A 21,522-nucleotide genomic window follows, 5' to 3' on the forward strand; every position below is an offset into this window, starting at 1 on the left:
AAAACCGTGGCCTGGTCACATGTTTCCCGCTTTCCTTTGGTAACAGCTTATGGGGGTTTCCAGTATGACGCAGACTGCACAAGGAAACATAATGGTGTTGGCATTGCTTACGTGGAGTGGAGTGGGTTCTCTGGCAAACCGACTATTGACTGGAAATGGTTATTTTTGATTATTTGAAGAGTATTTGTAACAATTCATAGAGCTCATGTTCCCAGACATGTCACCAGGCCGTAATTGTTTGTGACTGGTTTGAAGAACATTATGGACAATTAAAACTTTGAGGTTCGCCGATGACGTAATTCTGTCAGAGATGGCAAAGGACTTGGAAGAGCAGTTGAACGGAATGGACAGTGTCTTGAAAGGAGGGTATAAGATGAACATCAACAAAAGCAAAACGAGGATAATGGAATGTAGTCGAATTACGTCGGGTGATGCTGAGGGAATTAGATTAGGAAATGAGACACTTAAAGCAGCAAAGGAGTTTTGCTATTTGGGGAGCAAAATAACTGATGATGGTCGAAGTAGAGAGGATATAAAATGTAGACTAACAGTGGCAAGGAAAGTGTTTCTGAAGAAGAGAAGTTTGTTAACATCGAGTATAGATTTGTGTCAGGAAGTCGTTTCTGAAAGTATTTGTATGGAGTGTAGCCATGTATGGAAGTGAAATATGGACTATAAATAGTTTAGACAAGAAGAGAATAGAAGCTTTCGAAATGTGGTGCTACAGGAGAATGCTGAAGATTAGATGGGTAGATCACATAACTAATGATGAGGTATTGAATATAATTGGGGAGAAGAGGAGTTTATGGCACAACTTGACTAGAAGATCGGTTGGTAGGACATGCTCTGAGGCATCAAGGGATCACCAATTTAGTACTGGAGGGCAGCGTGGAGGGTAAAAATCGTAGAGGGAGACCAAGAGATCAATACACTAAGCAGATTCAGAAGGATGTAGGCTGCAGTAGGTACTGGGAGATGAAGAAGCTTGCACAGGATGGAGTAGCATGGCGAGCTGCATCAAACCAGTCTCAGGACTGAAGACCACAACAACAACATGGACAATTCGAACAAATGAATTGGCTTTCCATATTGGCCGACGTGAATCGTATCGAACATTTATGGAACATAATGGAGTTATCAGTTCGTGCACAAAATCCGGCACTGGCCATACTTTCGCAGCTATGGACGGCTATAGAGGCAGTACGGCTCAATATTTCTGCAGGGGACTTCCAACGACTTGTTTTGTCCATGCCACGTAGTCTTGCTGGACTATGCTGGGAAAAAGCAGGTTCGACAGGGTATCAGGAGGTATCCCATCCCCTTTGGCATCTCAGTGTATATCATCCTACAAAAACTCCAAAGGAAGGTGATTGTGTAATCTACTATCTTACAACCTGTACACTGGTGATGCCAGTCTGTATAGCTAGCACTGCTGTTTTTCTATGGTGCTTTGACACTGTGTTTAGAGCGACAGTATTTATGTAAGTTCTCAATTTTTTATTTCTAATATGTTTTTGTAACGTTTTCTCTCCTATTTACAGTGCCAACAAGTATCTCTAACGGAGGTCCATGTCATGGGCTCCTACCCAACACGTTGCAGCTCCCTGAGCGATGAAAGTGAATTCAGCAGTGATACAGCTTCAGAACCTGAACAAAGTGAAGAGTGTTACGCGCCAGATGATGAAGCGTGCTCGAGTGGTACATCGAGCCAAGCATCTCTGTCAGCTGTCTGTTCCGGTCTCAGCGGTGCAGTCAAACTGCGGTCCCAACAGGAGTTGGAAGCGAGTGTTGCCGATGTGCCTGACAGCACAGCATGCAGCTTGGACGCCTGGCGTGTTAGCATTGATGACCTGCCGGACGAGATACTGATAAAAATCTTTTCTCACATGTCTTTCAGTGAGCTGGTGGACGTGATACAGAAAGTGTGCACCCGGTGGAAGAGGCTGTCACAAGATGCATATTTGTGGTCTGACAAGACGTATTTTATAACGTAAGAAATCTGTCGCTTTGTAAAATGAAATTTCTTATAGCTGTATGCCAGGAGAGAATATTCAGAAATAACATTTTCTTGTAATCTGGTACAGATATGAAATGTGTAAATCCTCTCTTTTCGGGATGGTTGTTGCGAGTATTTTTGTATTATATTCAAATGAGCTTCAGTTCTATAATTGTACGAAAAGCATTCAAACCAACCTTCTGTAGTCAGTCTTGTGAATCATATGAATGGTTTTTGTTTTATGTCTGACTGGTGTAGCGCCCGTTGCTTCGCTTGCGTAGGCTGTTGTGGTCAGTACAGAGTTTTTTTTATCTGCATGCGAATATTTTCGCTGTTCACAAACTGCAACACCTTCTAAACTATTCACGATAATTAAAGGCATACAACGATAGTCCTTTGCCACTGTGCTTATGATCAAAGAGCAACTCTGGTAGCTGGAGACCAAGGTTTTTGTTGTGCCTTTTGCGATTTGTGGTGATATTTCCATAGAAACTATCATCCCCTTACACACACTTCTTTCTATCTAACCGAGAAGTAAAAATACCACTTGAAAAGTTTTAGCTTAATAATATTTTGCGCTACTGGCCATTAAAATTGCTGCACCGAGAAGAAATGCAGATGGCAAACGGGTATTCATTGGACTAATATATTATACCAGAACCGACATGTGATTACATTTTCACGCAGTTTCGGTGCATAGATCTGGAGAAATCAATACCCAGAATAACCACCTCTGGCCGTAATAACGGCCTGGATACGCCTGGGCATTGAATCAAACAGAGCTTGGATGGCGTGTACAGGTACAGCTGCCCATGCAGCTTCAACACGATACCACAGGTCATCAAGAGTAGTGACTGGCGTATTGTAATGAGCCAGTTGCTCGGCAACCATTGAGCAGACGTTTTCAGTTGGTGAGAGATCTGAAGAATGTGCTGGCCAGGGCAGCAGTCGAACATTTTCTGTATCCAGAAAGGCCCGTACAAGACCTGCAACATGTGGTCGCCCATTATCCTGCTGAAATGTAGGTTTTCGCAGAGATAGAATTAAGGGTAGAGCCACGGGTTGTAACACATCTGAATTGTAACGTCCACTCTTGAAAGTGCCGTCAATGCGAACAAGAGGTGACCGAGACGTGTAACCAATGGCGCCCCATACCATCACGCCGGGTGATACGCCAGTATGGCGATGACGAATACACGCTTCAAATATGCGTTCACCGTGATGTCGCCAAACAAGTATGCGACCATCATGATGCTGTAAACAGAACCTGGATTCATCCGAAAAAATGACGTTTTGCCATTCGTGCACCCAGGTGCGTCGTCGAGTACACCATCGCAGGCGCTCCTGTCTGTGATGCAGCGTCAAGGGTAACCGCAGCCGTGGTCTCCGAGCTGATAGTCCATGCTGCTGCAAACGTCGTCGAACTGTTCATGCAGATGGTTGTTGTCTTGCAAACTTGGCTGCACGATCCGCTACAGCCATGCGGATAAGATGCCTGTCATCTCGACTGCTAGTGATACGAGGCCGTTGGGATCCAGCACGGCGTTCCGTATTACCCTCCTGAACCCCCCGATTCCATATTCTGATAAAAGTCATTGGATCCCGACCAACGCAAGCAGCAATGTCGCGATACGATAAACCGCAATCGCAATAGGCTACAATCCGACATTTATCAAAGTCGGAAACGAGATGGTACGCATTTCTCCTCTTACACGAGGCATCACTACATCGTTTCACCAGACAACGCCGGTCAACTGCTGTTTGTGTATGAGAAATCGGCTGGGAACTTTCCTCATGTCAGCACGTTGTAGGTGTCGCCACCGGCGCCAACCTTGTGTGAATGCTCTGAAAAGCTAATCATTTGCATATCACAGCATCTTCTTCCTGTCGGTTAATTTTCGCGTCTGTAGCACGTCATTTTCGTGGTGTAGCAATTTTAATGGGTAGTAGTGTAATATAACCAAATATTTTCTTAAAAATTTTCAACCCCTACTCCACCCTCTTAGCGGTTGGATTTCCAAAACCAGTACAACACGTACTTTTTTTGTGACTAAGAAGTCAAATACCAATTTTTATAGATATGCCTTAAAAATACTGTAGTAGTTCTTTAATAACGACTTATTTGAAGAAACTTTCAGGCACTATTTCACGGCCATAGAGGTTAAATTTCCAAAATCAGGTGAAACATATATTTTATTATTTCCGGTAGAGAAAACAGATACACATTTTCGGGGATCTAGCTTCAAAATTGCCTTAATGGCGACATATTTTCAAAATTCTTTCCTCCTCTATTTCACCCCCTTAGGAGTGAAATTTCGAATACTTTCTTCTTAAGCGACGTCTGCACTATAAGATCAACACTCTGTCCAAATTTCAAGTTTCTATTCTTAGTGTTTTTGGGCTGGGCGGTGATGAGCCAGTCAAGACAGGACGCTGTCCTTCATACGCGTTCGGATTATCGTAATTTACCACTGCTCTCACCTTACATTCGCATATCTGTTTAATACATGTTTCCTAACTATTTTTTTTAAACCAAAAGTTTCCTGAGCACATAATTTTAGACTTGAGCATTTACTGATTTAGCTGCAATTTTGTAGATGGCACTGAAATCCCTTTTTTTACTCCCAATGACATATGTGGAAGAATCGGGTTCTCACTTTGGTTAAAAATCAAAGTGCAAATTGTATTCTTCTTTCTTTTATTACATTTCACACTTTGTTGTCCAATATCTCTACAAAATTCATTAAAGGTCTTCTAATTGTAGGATTTCATATTTTCATTTCAAATGAATTCTACAGTAACCTCTGTGCGAGCATATACTCGTACAACTTCTTGCAATGAGGTCCACCTCAGAACGTATGTGCCATGAAATGTTGGCACCAAAACAACGAAAATGAATACAAATGGGTGACTTATGATAAAATTAATTATTGTAATTGTTGTGACTTGGCAAGACAACCAAGTCACAATGAGAGGAAGCCGAAAGGCACGCGTTAAGCTCACGCAGATTGGCCTGAGGTCTGGAACAGTTAAAGGAATTAATAGTTCCAAATAAAGTACGTAGTTGATGTAATACTTAACTTTAATCCACAATTGTAGAACATCTCTCTTGACGGTACATGTTATAACCACAATATAAAATAATATCAAATGCTATGGCGCCTTGCTAGGTCGTAGCAAATGACGTAGCTGTAGGCTATGCTACTATCGTCTCGGCAAATGAGAGCGTAGTTGTCAGTGATCCATCTCTGGCTAAGTCGGCTGTACAACTGGGGCGAGTGCTAGGACGACTCTCTAGACCTGGCGTGTGGTGGCGCTCGGTCTGCAATCACTGACAGTGGCGACACGCGGGTCCGACGTATACTAATGGACCGCGGCCGATTTAAAGGCTACCACCTACCAAGTGTGGTGTGTGGCGGTGACACCACAGTAATCTGTATTATCATACTTTTGATACAATTAGTCCTAATTTATAATTTTACATCAAATATTTTTGGCGGAATTTTCTTGGACTGTGATTCATCCAACCTCGGAATTGTAATGGTCTACTCATTATTCTGAATTTCAGTAGACAAAGTCCAAAAGTTAGTTCAACGGTCTTTTGAATGCAGTTGTCAACAGCTGTTGAGAATATGTCCTTTGGTATCACTACCTGTTTTGATTAATAACCATCACCACAGTATGAAAGTGAAAGGAACCTTTCTATTACACTATCAGATCAAGCCTACGTCAACATCGCTGTTTAATGTGGAATTAACCTCTACACGTCACAAGCCACTGAGCCAGCAGTATTGAAGGAGACCTGGAGCATTGTGTTGTCAGTACAGAAGCAGTAACAAGAGGATGGGTTTGTCAGGAGAGCTTAGTGACTTTGAGTGTAGACAGGTCATCGGATGTCACACAAGTAAAAAATTCATTCACCAGGGGCCCTGCAAATGCTGTCCAAGTCGACTGTTGGCGACAAGATAATGAACTGGAAATACAAAGGAACAATTACAGCTGAACCAAGACCAGGTAGACCTCATATACAGATGGACAGGGATCGCTGAGAATAGTGAAGGGTGGCTGTAAAAAAATCACAGGATAACGGTGGAAGGAAACACTCGTGTGCTCCAAAGCGCTACTGGCAGTCCATCTGGCACAACAGCCGTATGTTGGGAGTTTTGGTCGAGCAGCACAAGCCTCACATTTCTGTAATTAGTGGTAAGTGACCCCTGAGTTGGTTGAAGAGTGGATACTGGATGGGTGGAGCAAGTGATTTGGAGTTACGTGTCATGCTAGATACGGCAATGAGGAACAGCTCAGTAGGCAGTACAGTTGAGGAGGAATGGACATCTCTAAAAAGGACAATCGCAGAAGTAGGAAAGAAAAGCGTACGTACAAAGAAGGTAACTGCAAGAAACTATGGGTAGCAGCAGAAATACTTCAGTTGATCGCTGAAAGAAGAAAGTACAAAAATGTACGATGAAACTCAGGAATACAGAAATACAAGTCGCTGAGGAACAAAAAAATTGGAAGTGCAGGGAAGCTAAGATGAAATGGCTACATGAAATATACACTATGTGATAGAAAGTATCCCGACATCTGGCTGAAAATGACTTACAAGTTCGTGGAGCCCTCCATCGCTAATGCCGGAATTCAGTGTGGCATTAGCCCACTCTCAGCCTTGACGACAACTTCCACTCTCAAAATGTTTAAATGTGTGTGAATTCTTAAGGGGCCAAACTGATGATGTTATCGGTCCCTAGACTTACACACTACTTATACTAACTTATACTAAGAACAACACATACACCCATGCCCGAGGGAGGACTCGAACCTCCGGCGGGAGGGGCCTCGCAGTCTGTGAATGGGGCCTCAAACCGCACGGTCACTCCGCGCGGCCCACTCTCACAGGCATACGTTCAATGAGGTGCTGGAAGGTTTCTTGGTGAATGGCAGCCCATTCTTCATAGAGTGCTGCACTGAGGAGAGGTATCCGTATCGGTCGGTGAGGGCTGGCACGAAGTCGGCGTTCCAAAACATCCCAAAGGTGTTCTATAGGATTCATGTCAGGACTCTGTGCAGATCAGTCCATTACAGGGATGTTATTATCGCGTAACCACTCCGCCACAGGCCGTGCATTATCAAAAGGTGCAATCACCATCCCCAAATTGCTCTTCAACAGTGGGAAGCAAGAAGGTGCTTAAAACATCAATGTAGGCCTGTGCTGTGATAGTGCGACGCACAACAACAAGGGGTGCAAGCCCCCTCCATGAAAAACACGACTACACCATAACACCACCGACACCGAATTTTACTGTTGCCATGACCCACGATGGCAGATGAGGTTCACCGGGGCTTCGTCATACCCACGCCCTGCCATCGGATCGCCACATTGTGTATCGTGATTCGTCACTTCACACAACGTTTTCCCACTGTCCAATCGTCCAATGTTTACGCTCCTTACACCAAGCGAGGCGTCGTTTGGAATTTACCGGCGTGATGTGTGGCTTATGAGCAGTCGCTCGACCATGAAATCTATGTTTTCTCACCCCCCGCCCAACTGCCATAGTACTTGCAGTGGATCCTGATGCAGTTCGGAATTCCTGTGTGATGATCTGGGTAGATGTCTGCCTATTACACATTACGACCCTCTTCAACTGTCGGCAGTCTCTGTCAGTCAACAGACGAGGTCGGCCTGTACGGTTTTGTGCTGTATGTGTCCCTTCACGTTTCCACCTCACTATCGCATATTATAAATTAGGACTAATTGTATCAAAAGTATGATAATACAGATTACTGTGGTGTCTCCGCCACACACCACACTTGGTAGGTGGTAGCCTTTAAATCGGCCGCGGTCCATTAGTATACGTCGGACCCGCGTGTCGCCACTATCAGTGATTGCAGACCGAGCGCCGCCACACGGCAGGTCTAGAGAGACTTCCTAGCACTCGCCCCAGTTGTACAGCCGACTTTGCTAGCGATGGTTCACTGACAAATTACGCTCTCATTTGCCGAGACGATAGTTAGCATAGCTTTCAGCTACGTCATTTGCTACGACGTAGCAAGGCGCCATTATCAATTGCTATTCATCTTGTGATGCATGTACCGTCAGACCGATGTCCACTAATTATGGATTAAAGTTAAGTATTTCACCATCTGCGTCCGTTTTTCTAAGTTCTAATTTCCTTGTCATTTTCCAGACCTCACGCCAGCCTGCGTGAGCTTAAACGCGTGCCTTTCGACTACCTCGTAGTGGCTTGGCTGTCTCGCCAAGTCACAACAATAACATTCCATCAGAATTTCTAAAATCATGGTGGGAACTGGCGACAAAACGACTTTTCACATTGATGTGTAGAATGCACGAGTCTGACGACATACCATCTGACTTTCGGAAAAATATCATCCATACAATTCGGAAGACTGCATGATCTGGCAAGTGCTAGATTTATTGCACAATCAGTTTAACAGCTCATGCAATCCACGTTTCTGACAAGAATAATATATAGAAGCATGTAAAAGAAAATTGAGGACGTGTTATATGACAATCAATTTGGCTTTAGAAACGGTAACGGCACCAGGGAGGCAATTCTGAGGTTGCGATTGATAATGGAAGCAAGACTAAAGAAAAATCTGGACACGTTCATAGGATTCGCCGATCTGGAGAGAGCGTCGACAATGTTAAATGATGCAAGCTATTCGAAATTCTGAGAAAAATAGGGGTAAGCTATAGGGAGAGACGGTACTATACACTCCTGGAAATTGAAATAAGAACACCGTGAATTCATTGTCCCAGGAAGGGGAAACTTTATTGACACATTCCTGGGGTCAGATACATCACATGATCACACTGACAGAACCACAGGCACATAGACACAGGCAACAGAGCATGCACAATGTCGGCACTAGTACAGTGTATATCCACCTTTCGCAGCAATGCAGGCTGCTATTCTCCCATGGAGACGATCGTAGAGATGCTGGATGTAGTCCTGTGGAACGGCTTGCCATGCCATTTCCACCTGGCGCCTCAGTTGGACCAGCGTTCGTGCTGGATGTGCAGACCGCGTGAGACGACGCTTCATCCAGTCCCAAACATGCTCAATGGGGGACAGATCAGGAGATCTTGCTGGCCAGGGTAGTTGACTTACACCTTCTAGAGCACGTTGGGTGGCACGGGATACATGCGGACGTGCATTATCCTGTTGGAACAGCAAGTTCCCTTGCCGGTCTGGGAATGGTAGAACGATGGGTTCGATGACGGTTTGGATGTACCGTGCACTATTCAGTGTCCCCTCGACGATCACCAGTGGTGTACGGCCAGTGTAGGAGATCGCTCCCCACACCATGATGCCGGGTGTTGGCCCTGTGTGCCTCGGTCGTATGCAGTCCTGATTGTGGCGCTCACCTGCATGGCGCCAAACACGCATCATTGGCACCAAGGCAGAAGCGACTCTCATCGCTGAAGACGACACGTCTCCATTCGTCCCTCCATTCACGCCTGTCGCGACACCACTGGAGGCGGGCTGCACGATGTTGGGGCGTGAGCGGAAGACGGCCTAACGGTGTGCGGGACCGTAGCCCAGCTTCATGGAGACGGTTGCGAATGTTTCTCGCCGATACCCCAGGAGCAACAGTGTCCCTAATTTGCTGGGAAGTAGCGGTGCGGTCCCCTATGGCACTGCGTAGGATCCTACGGTCTTGGCGTGCATCCGTGCGTCGCTGCGGTCCGGTCCCAGGTCGACGGGCACGTGCACCTTCCGCCGACCACTGGCGACAACATCGATGTACTGTGGAGACCTCACGCGCCACGTGTTGAGCAATTCGGCGGTACGTCCACCCGGCCTCCCGCATGCCCACTATACGCCCTCGCTCAAAGTCCGTCAACTGCACATACGGTTCACGTCCACGCTGTCGCGGCATGCTACCAGTGTTAAAGACTGCGATGAAGCTCCGTATGCCACGGCAAACTGGCTGACACTGACGGCGGCGGTGCACAAATGCTGCGCAGCTAGCGCCATTCGACGGCCAACACCGCGGTTCCTAGTGTGTCCGCTGTGCCGTGCGTGTGATCATTGCTTGTACAGCCTTCTCGCAGTGTCCGGAGCAAGTATGGTGGGTCTGACACACCGGTGTCAATGTGTTCTTTTTTCCATTTCCAGGAGTGTACAATATGTACAAGAGTCAAGAGGAAATAATAAGAATGGACGCGCATTTTATAGAAAGCAGAGCCGTACGACATTCAGTAGGACTAGGGCCACTAAGCCTTTGCAGTGTTCAAGCCAACCTATGCCAGCTTAACCTCCTTTTCCTATTAGAGAAATGTGCTAATGTCATTGAAATAAGGCTTTTAACATTTATTCTAACAAAGAGCTGTGTGCTATTTTATGCATGGCAGAAGTAAATAAACTCCTTAAATGTATGGGGAACCATGTTGTACTAAATTTGGAAGATGAAAGATATGAATTGGAAAATAAAAGTTGTTGAAATCATCCTGACTTCTATTCATTATTCTGGTGATAAATTTTTCTAGCACGAATATGAAATGGAAAGTTATGGAACTAAGGCCAAGTGTCATCACTAATTACACCAGTTAGATGCACATTGTTTTTGCTTTGTACATGGGGCTTTGTGAAATGCAAAGCTGAAATAAAAGCTGGAAACATTTCATATCTTGCAACAGGGAGCCTCCTACGCTGAAGCGCCGAAGAAACTGGTAGAGGCATGTGTATTCAAATGCCAGCTGGGGTGGCCGAGCGGTTCTAGGCGCTACAGTCTGGAGCCGAGGGACTGCTACGGTCTTAGGTTCGAATCCTGCCTCGGACATGGATGTGTGTGATGTCCATAGGTTGGTTAGGTTTAAGTAGTTCTAAATTCTAGGGGACTGGTGACCACAGCAGTTAAGTCCCATAGTGCTCAGAGCCATTTGAACCACTTGTATTCAAATACAGAGATATGTTAACAGGCGTAATACGGAGCTGCGGTCGGCAACGCCTATATAAAACAAAAAGTGTATGGCGCAGTTGTTAGATCGGTTACTCATCATAGCGTGTAGGCTTACACGGCCGGCGTCTTCAGTAATTAATCGAGAGTAATGAAGCCAGCCAGAGATAGTTTTACTGTTGACAACACGTGACAAGTGGTGGTGCCCTCTTCACGCTCTATCTAAACAGGACCTCCACGGCCTAGCAGCCAGTCGTAGACTCACCTCAGATGATGTTGCCCGCAGCTGGCAACGAAACGTCAGGGAGGAGTATTTCTACTATTGGACCACGGCCTCTTAGCCCGGAAGTTTTAATTACTGAGATCGGTTACTGCTGCTAAAATGTTAGGTTATCCAGATTTAAGTGAGTCTGAAGGTGGTGACTTAGTCGGCGCACGAGAGATAGGACACAGAATCTCCGAGGTAAAGATAAAGTGAGGATTTTCCCCTACGACCATTTCACGTGTGTACCATCAATATCAGGAATTCGGTAAAATATGAAAACTCAGACACAGCTGCGGGCAAAAAAAGAACCTGCAAAAACGGGACCTACGATGACTGAAGAGAGTCGTTCAACGTGACACAAGTGCAACCCTTCCACAAATTGCTGCAGATTTCAGTGCTGGACCAAGTGTCAGCCTTCGAACCATTCAACGAAACGTCATCGATATGGGCTTTCGGAGCCGAAGGCCCAGTCGTGTACCCTTGATGACTGCTCGACACAAAGCTTTACGCCTCGCCCTGGACCGTCAACACCGACTTTGAACTGTTGATGACTGGAAACATGTTGCCTGCTCGGACGAGTCTCGTTTCAAATTGTATTGACCAGATGGATGTATGTGGGTATGGAGACAACCTCATGAGTCCACGGACCCTGCATATCGCCAGTGGACTGTTCAGGCTGGTGGAGGCTCTGTAATGGCGTGGGGCGTGTGCAGTTGGAGTGCTATTGGATCCCTGATACGTCTAGATACGACTTTGATAGGTGACTCGTATGTAAGCATCCTGTCTGATCAGCTGCATCCATTCATGTCCATTGTGCATTCCGACGGACTTCGGCAATTCAAAGAGGAGATTGCGACACCCAACACTTCCAAAATTTGCTATAGAGTGGCTCCAGGGACCATGGAGGTAGAATAAGGGGAGATGGCGCTACAGACTTACGCCGTACATTGTTTTGAAGCCAATGGGCGGCGCCTGCCGCCATCTTGGATCCCCCAAAACATTAGCAGAGGAGTGTTTACAATCGGTTCTTGTTCGTTATTTCTGTCTTGTGCATGCGATATTTATGTTATATAGTAAATGTTACACTGTGTTAGTGAACAACACAGCATAAGGAACGCAACTTCAAACGTTTTTCTGGTCTTAAATGCGTATTCGATACAGTAATACGACACGAAAATATAACGCTTCTGGCCTCAGTACTATAATTCCTTTTTGTTTATACACTTCGAAAAACCGAGAAGAGAAGTATGAGCTATGAAAAGCGTTCTTTCGTAATCCATTTCTATTCACTTTCATTGTGTTTGTGTCGATAATTGATAAAGCGAGAACTCCAAAAGCAATGATTGATAGTTTAGAGGCACCTATTTGTATTCGTTGCATTTTCAAGTCAAATGCAAATTTTAAATGTTGAAGTTTGCAATAAAGTTACCTTATTTCCTTTGGTGTCCCATAGATGTATGCAGGGACGATATAAACAAGCCAGCTGTCATGCCACAAAATGAAAGATTCGTTAAATTACGAAGGAAAAGGACGGAATTTAAGATTGTCAGGCCCATTGTAGTTTACACATCTGCTTTGTTCTTAAATTGTGCCTTCTAAGTGACATTCAGTGTGGCAAATAGCAGCAGTTTACAGGGTAACAAGACAACACTGTGATTAGCCTGGACTTAGATAGGGAACTTTGCTTTATCAAATATGCAACCCTTTAAGTACTTATAATTTAACCACTGTAACAGGTGTTCCACACATTTTACTGAAGATTTAATTAACTACATATAGTTACATTACTTTTACATTAAATTATCACATTTTAAAACGTTAGTCCCCATTTCCAGGATATTTCTTGCCAGGACTTTTCAGTTACTTCGGAATAACCAAACACTGAAAACCAAGTGTATTGCTCACCTCCAGAGAGCTCTTCGTGTTGGATTGATAGGAAATCTAAAGTCAAATCACAGAAATAAAACCATACTGTAAAACTTTACAGTGCATTAGAATTTCAAGTATGTTGTTCTTGTGGTCTTCAGTCCTGAGACTGGTTTGATTCAGCTCTCCATGCTACTCTATCCTGTCCAAGCTTCTTCATCTCCCAGTACCTACTGCAGCCTACATCCCTCTGAACCTGCTTAGTTTATTCATTTCTTGGTCTCCCTCTACGATTTTTATCCTCCACGCTGCCCTCCAATACTAAATTGGTGATCCCTCGATGTCTCGGAACATGTCCTACCAACCGATCCCTTCTTCTAGTCAAGTTGTGCCACAAACTCCTCCCCAATTCTATTCAATACCTCCTCATTAGTTATGTGATATACCCACCTAATCTTCAGCATTCTTCTGTAGCACCACATTTCGAAAGCTTCTATTCTCTCCTTGTCGTCCATGTTTCACTTCCATACATGGCTACACTCCATACAAATACTTTCAGAAACGACTGCCTGACACTTAAATCAATTCTCGTTGTTAACAAATTTCTTCAGAAACGCTTTCCTTGCCATTGCCAGTCTACATATTATATCCTCTCTACTTCGACCATCATCAGTTATTTTGCTCCCCAAATAGCAAAACTCCTTTTCAAGTATATATACGAAAATAGCGCTTAAATAAGTACACTTACGAATGAAATGTGATTTGTTTAAACTTTAGACTACAATCAGAACGATTAGTACATCCATAAGCGACGCAAGCCGGCATTTTTTTTTTATCAAAACACTTCACGACTACACGGAATCAAACCACCAGAAGCGAATGTTTTGGGGTAGCTAACATGGCGGATCTTCACTTGGGTCGGCTTCAAGTTTGTGACGTCATGACAACTCCTCTTATTTTTACCTCCATGCCAGGGACACTCTTCTGAGTTTAAACACTTCCGCTGGCCACCAAACTCTCCAGACATGAACATTATTGAGCATATCTGGGATGCCTTGCAACGTCCTGTTGAGAAGAGATCCCCCGTACTCTTACCGATTTATGGACAGCCCTGCGGGATTCATGGTGTCAGTTCCCTCCAGCTCTACTTCAGACGTTAGTCGAGTCCATACCTCGTCGTTCTGCGGACCTTCTGCATGCTGGTGGGGTCATACACCATACATTGATTGCCGGCGTGGACGAGCGGTTCTAGGCGCTACAGTCTGGAACCGCGCGACCGCTACGGTCGCAGGTTCGAATCCTGCCTCGGACATGGATGTGTGTGATGTCCTTAGGTTAGTTAGGTTTAAGTAGTTCTAAGTTATAGGGGACTGATGACCTCAGAAGTTCAGTCCCATAGTGCTCAGCGCCATTTGAAACATTTTTGAACCATACACCATATCAGGCAGGTGTACCAGTTTCTTTGACTCTGCAGTGAAATTTAAATATACTACAGTTGGATAAAAAGTAGTGGAAACATTACTGTAACGTGAAAGATGTGCATAGAGTGGCATGCGCGCTGTCTTTAGCTGATAACAAAAGGCCATCTGCAGTGAGCGGCGACTGCTGTGTTTGAGTTCGTTGCTGTGTGTACTGTCTGAAAGGGTGGGACTTCAGTTCGAGCGACCTAAAAGTATGTTTAGGAAACATCAACAACATGCATGGATCAAGACTGAAGAGGCACATGGCGAGAGCACAAAACAATGTCGAGATGGGACGGGATGAACGTCCCATGGACATCACAACTGAACTCGCTGCCTCCCTGTTGTGTGTGGGTCGCAGATGGACTGCATCCCACCATCCTTCATGACAGTGCACGATGCCGCATGGCGAATCCTGTCCAGAAGCTCCTGCATATATGGCTGGGAGATATTGGAACAATCACCATATTGAGCCGGCTGGGGTGGCCGAGCGGTTCTAGGCGCTACTGTCTGGAACCACGCGACCGCTACGGTCACAGGTTCGAATCCTGCCTCGGGCATGGATGTGTGTGATGTCCTTAGGTTAGTTAGGTTTAAGTAGTTCTAAGTTCTAGGGGACTGATGACCTCAGCAGTTAAGTCCCATAGTGCTCAGAGCCATTTTTGAATCACCATATTCACCTAATATGAGTCCGTGTGGTTACGACCTATTCGCCAAAATGGAGAAAACTCTTCGTGGCGTACACCACAATACAGGAGACAACATCATCCATTCCACACAGCGGTCCTTGTGACCTGACAGTGGAGGTGGACACGCTGGCGCTGTACAGCGCCTTCCAGCGATTATATTCTGGACAAATACACTCCTGGAAATTGAAATAAGAACACCGTGAATTCATTGTCCCAGGAAGGGGAAACTTTATTGACACATTCCTGGGGTCAGATACATCACATGATCACACTGACAGAACCACAGGCACATAGACACAGGCAACAGAGCATGCACAATGTCGGCACTAGTACAGTGTATATCCACCTTTCGCAGCAATGCAGGCTGCTATTCTCCCATGGAGACGATCGTAGAGATGCTGGATGTAGTCCTGTGGAACGGCTTGCCATGCCATTTCCACCTGGCGCCTCAGTTGGACCAGCGTTCGTGCTGGACGTGCAGACCGCGTGAGACGACGCTTCATCCAGTCCCAAACATGCTCAATGGGGGACAGATCCGGAGATATTGCTGGCCAGGGTAGTTGACTTACACCTTCTAGAGCACGTTGGGTGGCACGGGATACATGCGGACGTGCATTGTCCTGTTGGAACAGCAAGTTCCCTTGCCGGTCTAGGAATGGTAGAACGATGGGTTCGATGACGGTTTGGATGTACCGTGCACTATTCAGTGTCCCCTCGACGATCACCAGTGGTGTACGGCCAGTGTAGGAGATCGCTCCCCACACCATGATGCCGGGTGTTGGCCCTGTGTGCCTCGGTCGTATGCAGTCCTGATTGTGGCGCTCACCTGCACGGCGCCAAACACGCATACGACCATCATTGGCACCAAGGCAGAAGCGACTCTCATCGCTGAAGACGACACGTCTCCATTCGTCCCTCCATTCACGCCTGTCGCGACACCACTGGAGGCGGGCTGCACGATGTTGGGGCGTGGTCGGAAGACGGCCTAACGGTGTGCGGGACCGTAGCCCAGCTTCATGGAGACGGTTGCGAATGGTCCTCGCCGATACCCCAGGAGCAACAGTGTCCCTAATTTGCTGGGAAGTGGCGGTGCGGTCCCCTATGGCACTGCGTAGGATCCTACGGTCTTGGCGTGCATCCGTGCGTCGCTGCGGTCCGGTCCCAGGTCGACGGGCACGTGCACCTTCCGCCGACCACTGGCGACAACATCGATGTACTGTGGAGACCTCACGCCCCACGTGTTGAGCAATTCGGCGGTACGTCCACCCGGCCTCCCGCATGCCCACTATACGCACTCGCTCAAAGTCCGTCAACTGCACATACGGTTCACGTCCACGCTGTCGCGGCATGCTACCAGTGTTAAAGACGGCGATGGAGCTCCGTATGCCACGGCAAACTGGCTGACACTGACGGCGGCGGTGCAAAAATGCTGCGCAGCTAGCGCCATTCGACGGCCAACACCGCGGTTCCTGGTGTGTCCGCTGTGCCGTGCGTGTGATCATTGCTTGTACAGCCCTCTCGCAGTGTCCGGAGCAAGTATGGTGGGTGTGACACACTGGTGTCAATGTGTTCTTTTTTCCATTTCCAGGAGTGTACATTTATCAGCGAAAACATTGTGACCTCTGTCCGTCGCGACGTTGGATACTGCCTGGTGGCATTGTAGGAACATGGTGCGGTAACAAAAATTTGTAAGCGGGGCAGACACAGGTGGGGGATCACCCTTAAGATATGGGCTGCAAATGGGGAAATCCTTTGAGATAAGCACCTCTGTCAAAGGGCAGATTATTATTACGCAGAGCCTGTGAACGAGAAACTCGAAAACGGCGAAGCTGGCCGAATGTTCACGTGCTGCAGTCGTGAGCATCTATGGGAAGAGGTAAAAGGACAGTGGAACCACCACTAGGTGCTAAATGGCTGGACGTCCACGACTCTCCACAGAACGCGGGGTTCGGAGGCTTGTCTGATCTGTAAAGTAGGATCGATAGTGATCTGTGGCACAAGCGTTTTGTAACACGCCGTTCATAGTATATTGTTGGACATGTAGTTCCGCTACAGACCATCCTTATGTGTTCACATGTTGACCCAATGACATCGTAAGTTACGATTGCACTGGGCACGGGACCATCGGGATTCGACTGTCGATCAGTGGAAACGTGTCTGCTCTTCGGGTGAATCACATTTTTGCTACACTGGGTCGGTGGTCGTCCCCACAAACGCCGCCGTTGAGGTGAACAGCGGCTCGAAACGTGCAGCGCGCAATGGACGCAGTCTGGTGGGACCAGTATTATGCTATAGGTGACATTCTCCTGCGCTTGCACGGGACCTGTGGTAATAATCGAAGACATGCTGTCAGCTTCGAACCATCTGCATGCCTTCACGCTTGATGTCTCCCCCAACGGCGATGTCATCTTTCAGCAGTATAATTGTCCGTGCCTCGGAGCCAGAACCGTGCTACAGTAGTGTCAGGAACATTATAATGAACCCACATTGATGTCACGGCAACCGTATTGGCCTGACGTAAATCCTATGGAGCCCATCTGGGTCGCTATTGGGCACCATCACCACATACTCAAATCAGAGGCCCGTTATTTATGCGAATTCAAAATGGTTCAAATAGCTTTAAGCACTATGGGACTTAACATCTGAGGTCATCAGTCCCCTAGACTTAGAACTACTTAAACCTAACTAACCTAAGGACATCACACACATCCATACCCTAGGCAGGATTCGAACCTGTGAACGTAGCAGCAGCGCGGTTCCGGACTGAAGCGCCTAGAACCGCTCGGCCACAAGGCCGGCTATGCGAATTACATGACATGTGCGTAGACATCTAATACCACTCACTAATCGTCGAATTGCCAAAAAGTTGAACTGTTCAAGTACAGTGATTGATAATGTCGCTAAACTGGGCTCAGAAAATTATCTGAGGCATCGAAAGGGCTACTTTTACGCAAAAGGGCCACAAATCGTTGTTCCTCTCAGCTTGTTGCTGACGCACAGTTGCCTGTAACTGCCAGACGTATGCAGCCAATGTTGTCACGTGACAAACCTCTTGCATTCAAGAGCCGACTGCAGAAACCTTCCCTAACATCCAAACATAAATAGGCTACATTGGAGTTTGCTGAAAAACATGGACTTCAGCATGCGATAAAGTGGTTTTCAGTGATGAGAAGATGTTCAATTTAGATGCACGGGATGGATTTCAGTATTATTGGCATGATCTGACAACAGAACAGCAGTTAAGAATGAGCAGAAGTTTTGATGATGAAACTGTTATGATTCGGGCAGCCCTCTGCGCTAAGGCTAAGTCACGTATTGCTTGACTGAACACTAGTATGAAGTCTAACATGTGCACTGAGATCCTAGAGACAGAACTGATTAGAATGCATGAAGACTTAGGGAACAAAACTCTAATCTTTCAACAATATATTGCGCCTGTATATATTTCTGCTACAACCAAAATGTGGTTTGAAGATAAAGATTTCGATGTCTTGCTCTGTCCTGCAAGTAGCCTCGATTTGAATCCCCTGAAGAACCTTTAAGGAATACTTTCAACGCGTGTTTATTGCAATGGAAAGCAATTTGAGGCCGTATGTGAGCTGAAAAGTGCGATACGAGAGTTTCACTTCAGGAATGACAAATCCTAACTGAATCAACGCCGAAGTGAATTTTTGAGCTAATTAAGAAGAACGGAGGTTGGACAAAGTACCAGCAGTGCAGTAACACGACAGGACAGTTGGTGCCATTATGCCAGTTTCCATCCATGAACTGAAAACACCATATTTAGTTATTCATGTTATGAATGATGTAATTCCATCGTGACTGTTTATGTCTAGTATGTATCTACTACTTCCACAGTAAATGCAATAAATGTATGGTTCAGACATCGTACTATTACTTTCGTGGAACCCTGCACTACTGTATATTGTAACTAATTGCATTTTTCTTCCTCACTGACATTTCCAAAAAGAGAGGCGGTGCTCAGAAGTCATCTCATGTAAAACTGTATTATTTTGTGACAGAATGGGGTGCATTGTCATTTCTGACTGTTGGAAGGCCGACAAGACTGATCAGCAGGCAGTCCAGACTATCTGCGATTGCCCGAACCTCCGTAGCCTTGTCATGTGCCGTGGCGCCAAATCCCGTGTCTTCCGTGCACTCTACAACACGTGCCACAGACTCTCTGAGCTGTACCTCCATCCCACACAGAAGCTCAGCTATGAGGTAAGTTTAAAATAAGTTTGGAAGTCCTTGCTGGTGCCTACTTTGGAGAATATCTCCTTTGTAACAAGTCTCTTTTGTTCTCTCTCTCTCTCTCTCTCTCTCTCTCTCTCTCTCTCTCTCTCTCTCTCTCTATAAGCTGTTGGCACTGATACGTAATCCTATGTTAAATTATCCTATCAACGGTTACACAGAGCAAGCACCTGTGTTTGCTTCCTAGCTGTAAAACAATATTTGGTAACTGCCCTTAGTAGTAAATGCAATTGTTTGCTTAAAATTTTGTCTTCTACTGAAGGGAATAGTGGGAAACGGCATTGAAATTCTCCAGCGTTTACTGATTTTCTGATGAAGAAAAGGTATTCAGCACGCTCCCATCTAACACAAAGCAAAAAACTGAGAATCATTACCAGCTCAAAACCTGATTTAAAATTTACCTCATTAATAATGAAGGCAGCAGAAGATCAAGTAGGTAAAAAGACGAGGGCTAATAGAAATCCTTGGGTAACAGAAGAGATATTGAATTTAATTGATGAAAGGAGAAAATATAAAAATGCCCTAAATGAAGCGGCCAAAAAGGAATACAAACTTCCAAAAAATGAGATCGACAGAAAGTGAAAAATGGCTAAGCAGGGATGGTTAGAGGACAAAGGTAAGGATGTAGAGGCACATATCACTAGGGGTAAGATAGATACTGCTTACAGGAAAATTAAAGAGACCTTTGGAGAAAAAAGAACCACTTGCATGAATATCAAGAGCTCAGATGGAAACCTAGTTTTAAGCAAAGAAGGGAAAACAGAAAGGTATATAGAGGGTCTATACAAGGGCGATATTCTTGAGGACAATATTATAGAAATGGAAGAGAATGTAGATGAAGATGAAATAGGAGATATGATACTGCGTGAAGAGTTTGACAGAGCACTGAAAGTCCAAACAAGGCCCCGGCAGTAGACAACATTCCATTACAACTACTGACAGCTTTGCGAGAGCCAGGCCTAACAAAATTCTACCATCTGGTGAGCAAGATGTATGAGACAGGCGAAATACCCTCAGACTTCAAGAAGAATATAATAATTCAAATTCCAAAGAAAGCAGGTGTTGACAGATGTGAAAATTACCGAACTATCAGTTTAATAAGCCACGGCTGCAAAATACTAGCACGAATTCTTTACAGACGAATGGAAAAACTAGTAGAAGCCGACCTCGGGGAAGATCAGTTTGGATTCCGTAGAAATGTCGGAACACGTGAGGCAGTAATGACCCTACGACTTGTCTTGGAAGCTAGATTATGGACAGGCAAACCTACGTTTCTAGCATTTGTAGACTTAGAGAAAGCTTTTGACAATGTTGACTGGAATACTCTTATTCAAATTCTGAAGGTGGCAGGGGTAAAATACAGGGAGCGAAAGGCTATTTACAATTTGTACAGAAACCAGATGGCAGTTATAAGAGTCGAGGGGCATGAAAGGGAAGCAGTGGTTGGGAAGGGAGGGAGACAGGGTTGTAGCCTCTCCCCGATGTTATTCAATCTGGATATTGAGCAAGCAGTACAGGAAACAAAAGAAAATTTCGGAGTAGGAATTAAAATCCACGGAGAAGAAATAAAAACTTTGAGGTTCGCCGATGACATTGTAATTCTGTCAGAGACAGCAAAGAACTTGGAAGAGCAGCTGAACGGAATGGACAGCGTCTTGAAAGGAGGATATAAGATGAACATCAACAAAAGCAAAACGAGGATAATGGACTGTAGTCGAATTAAATCAGGTGATGCTGCAGGAATTAGATTAGGAAATGAGTCACTTAAAGTAGTAAAGGATTTTTGCTATTTGGGGAGCAAAATAACTGATGATGGTCGAAGTAGAGAGGATATAAAATGTAGGCGCAATGGTAAGGAAAGCGTTTCAGAAGAAGAGAATTTTGTTAACTTCGAGTATTGATTTAAGTGTCAGGAAGTCGTTTCTGAAAGTATTTGTATGGAGTATAGCCATGTATGGAAGTGAAACATGGACGATAAATAGTTTAGTCAAGACGAGAATAGAAGCTTTCGAAATGTGGTGCTACAGAAGAATGCTGAAGATTAGATGCGTAGATCACATAACTAATGAG

General features: G+C 45.4%; 1 protein-coding gene across 1 annotated transcript in view; it reads left to right on the forward strand.

The window, feature by feature from the left end:
• Positions 1-21,522, forward strand: part of LOC124718981 (F-box/LRR-repeat protein 7-like) — a 126,285-nt gene that overhangs the window by 38,239 nt on the left and 66,524 nt on the right. Inside the window, exons 2-3 of the mRNA XM_047244653.1 lie at positions 1,542-1,990; positions 19,221-19,422. Of these exons, the coding sequence (XP_047100609.1) occupies positions 1,575-1,990; positions 19,221-19,422 (618 nt within the window). The 5' untranslated portion in view covers positions 1,542-1,574. The remainder of the gene's footprint in view (positions 1-1,541; positions 1,991-19,220; positions 19,423-21,522) is intronic.

The sequence above is a fragment of the Schistocerca piceifrons genome, chromosome 10 (genome assembly GCF_021461385.2).
Source record: "Schistocerca piceifrons isolate TAMUIC-IGC-003096 chromosome 10, iqSchPice1.1, whole genome shotgun sequence".
Classification (NCBI taxonomy): Eukaryota; Metazoa; Arthropoda; class Insecta; order Orthoptera; family Acrididae; genus Schistocerca; species Schistocerca piceifrons.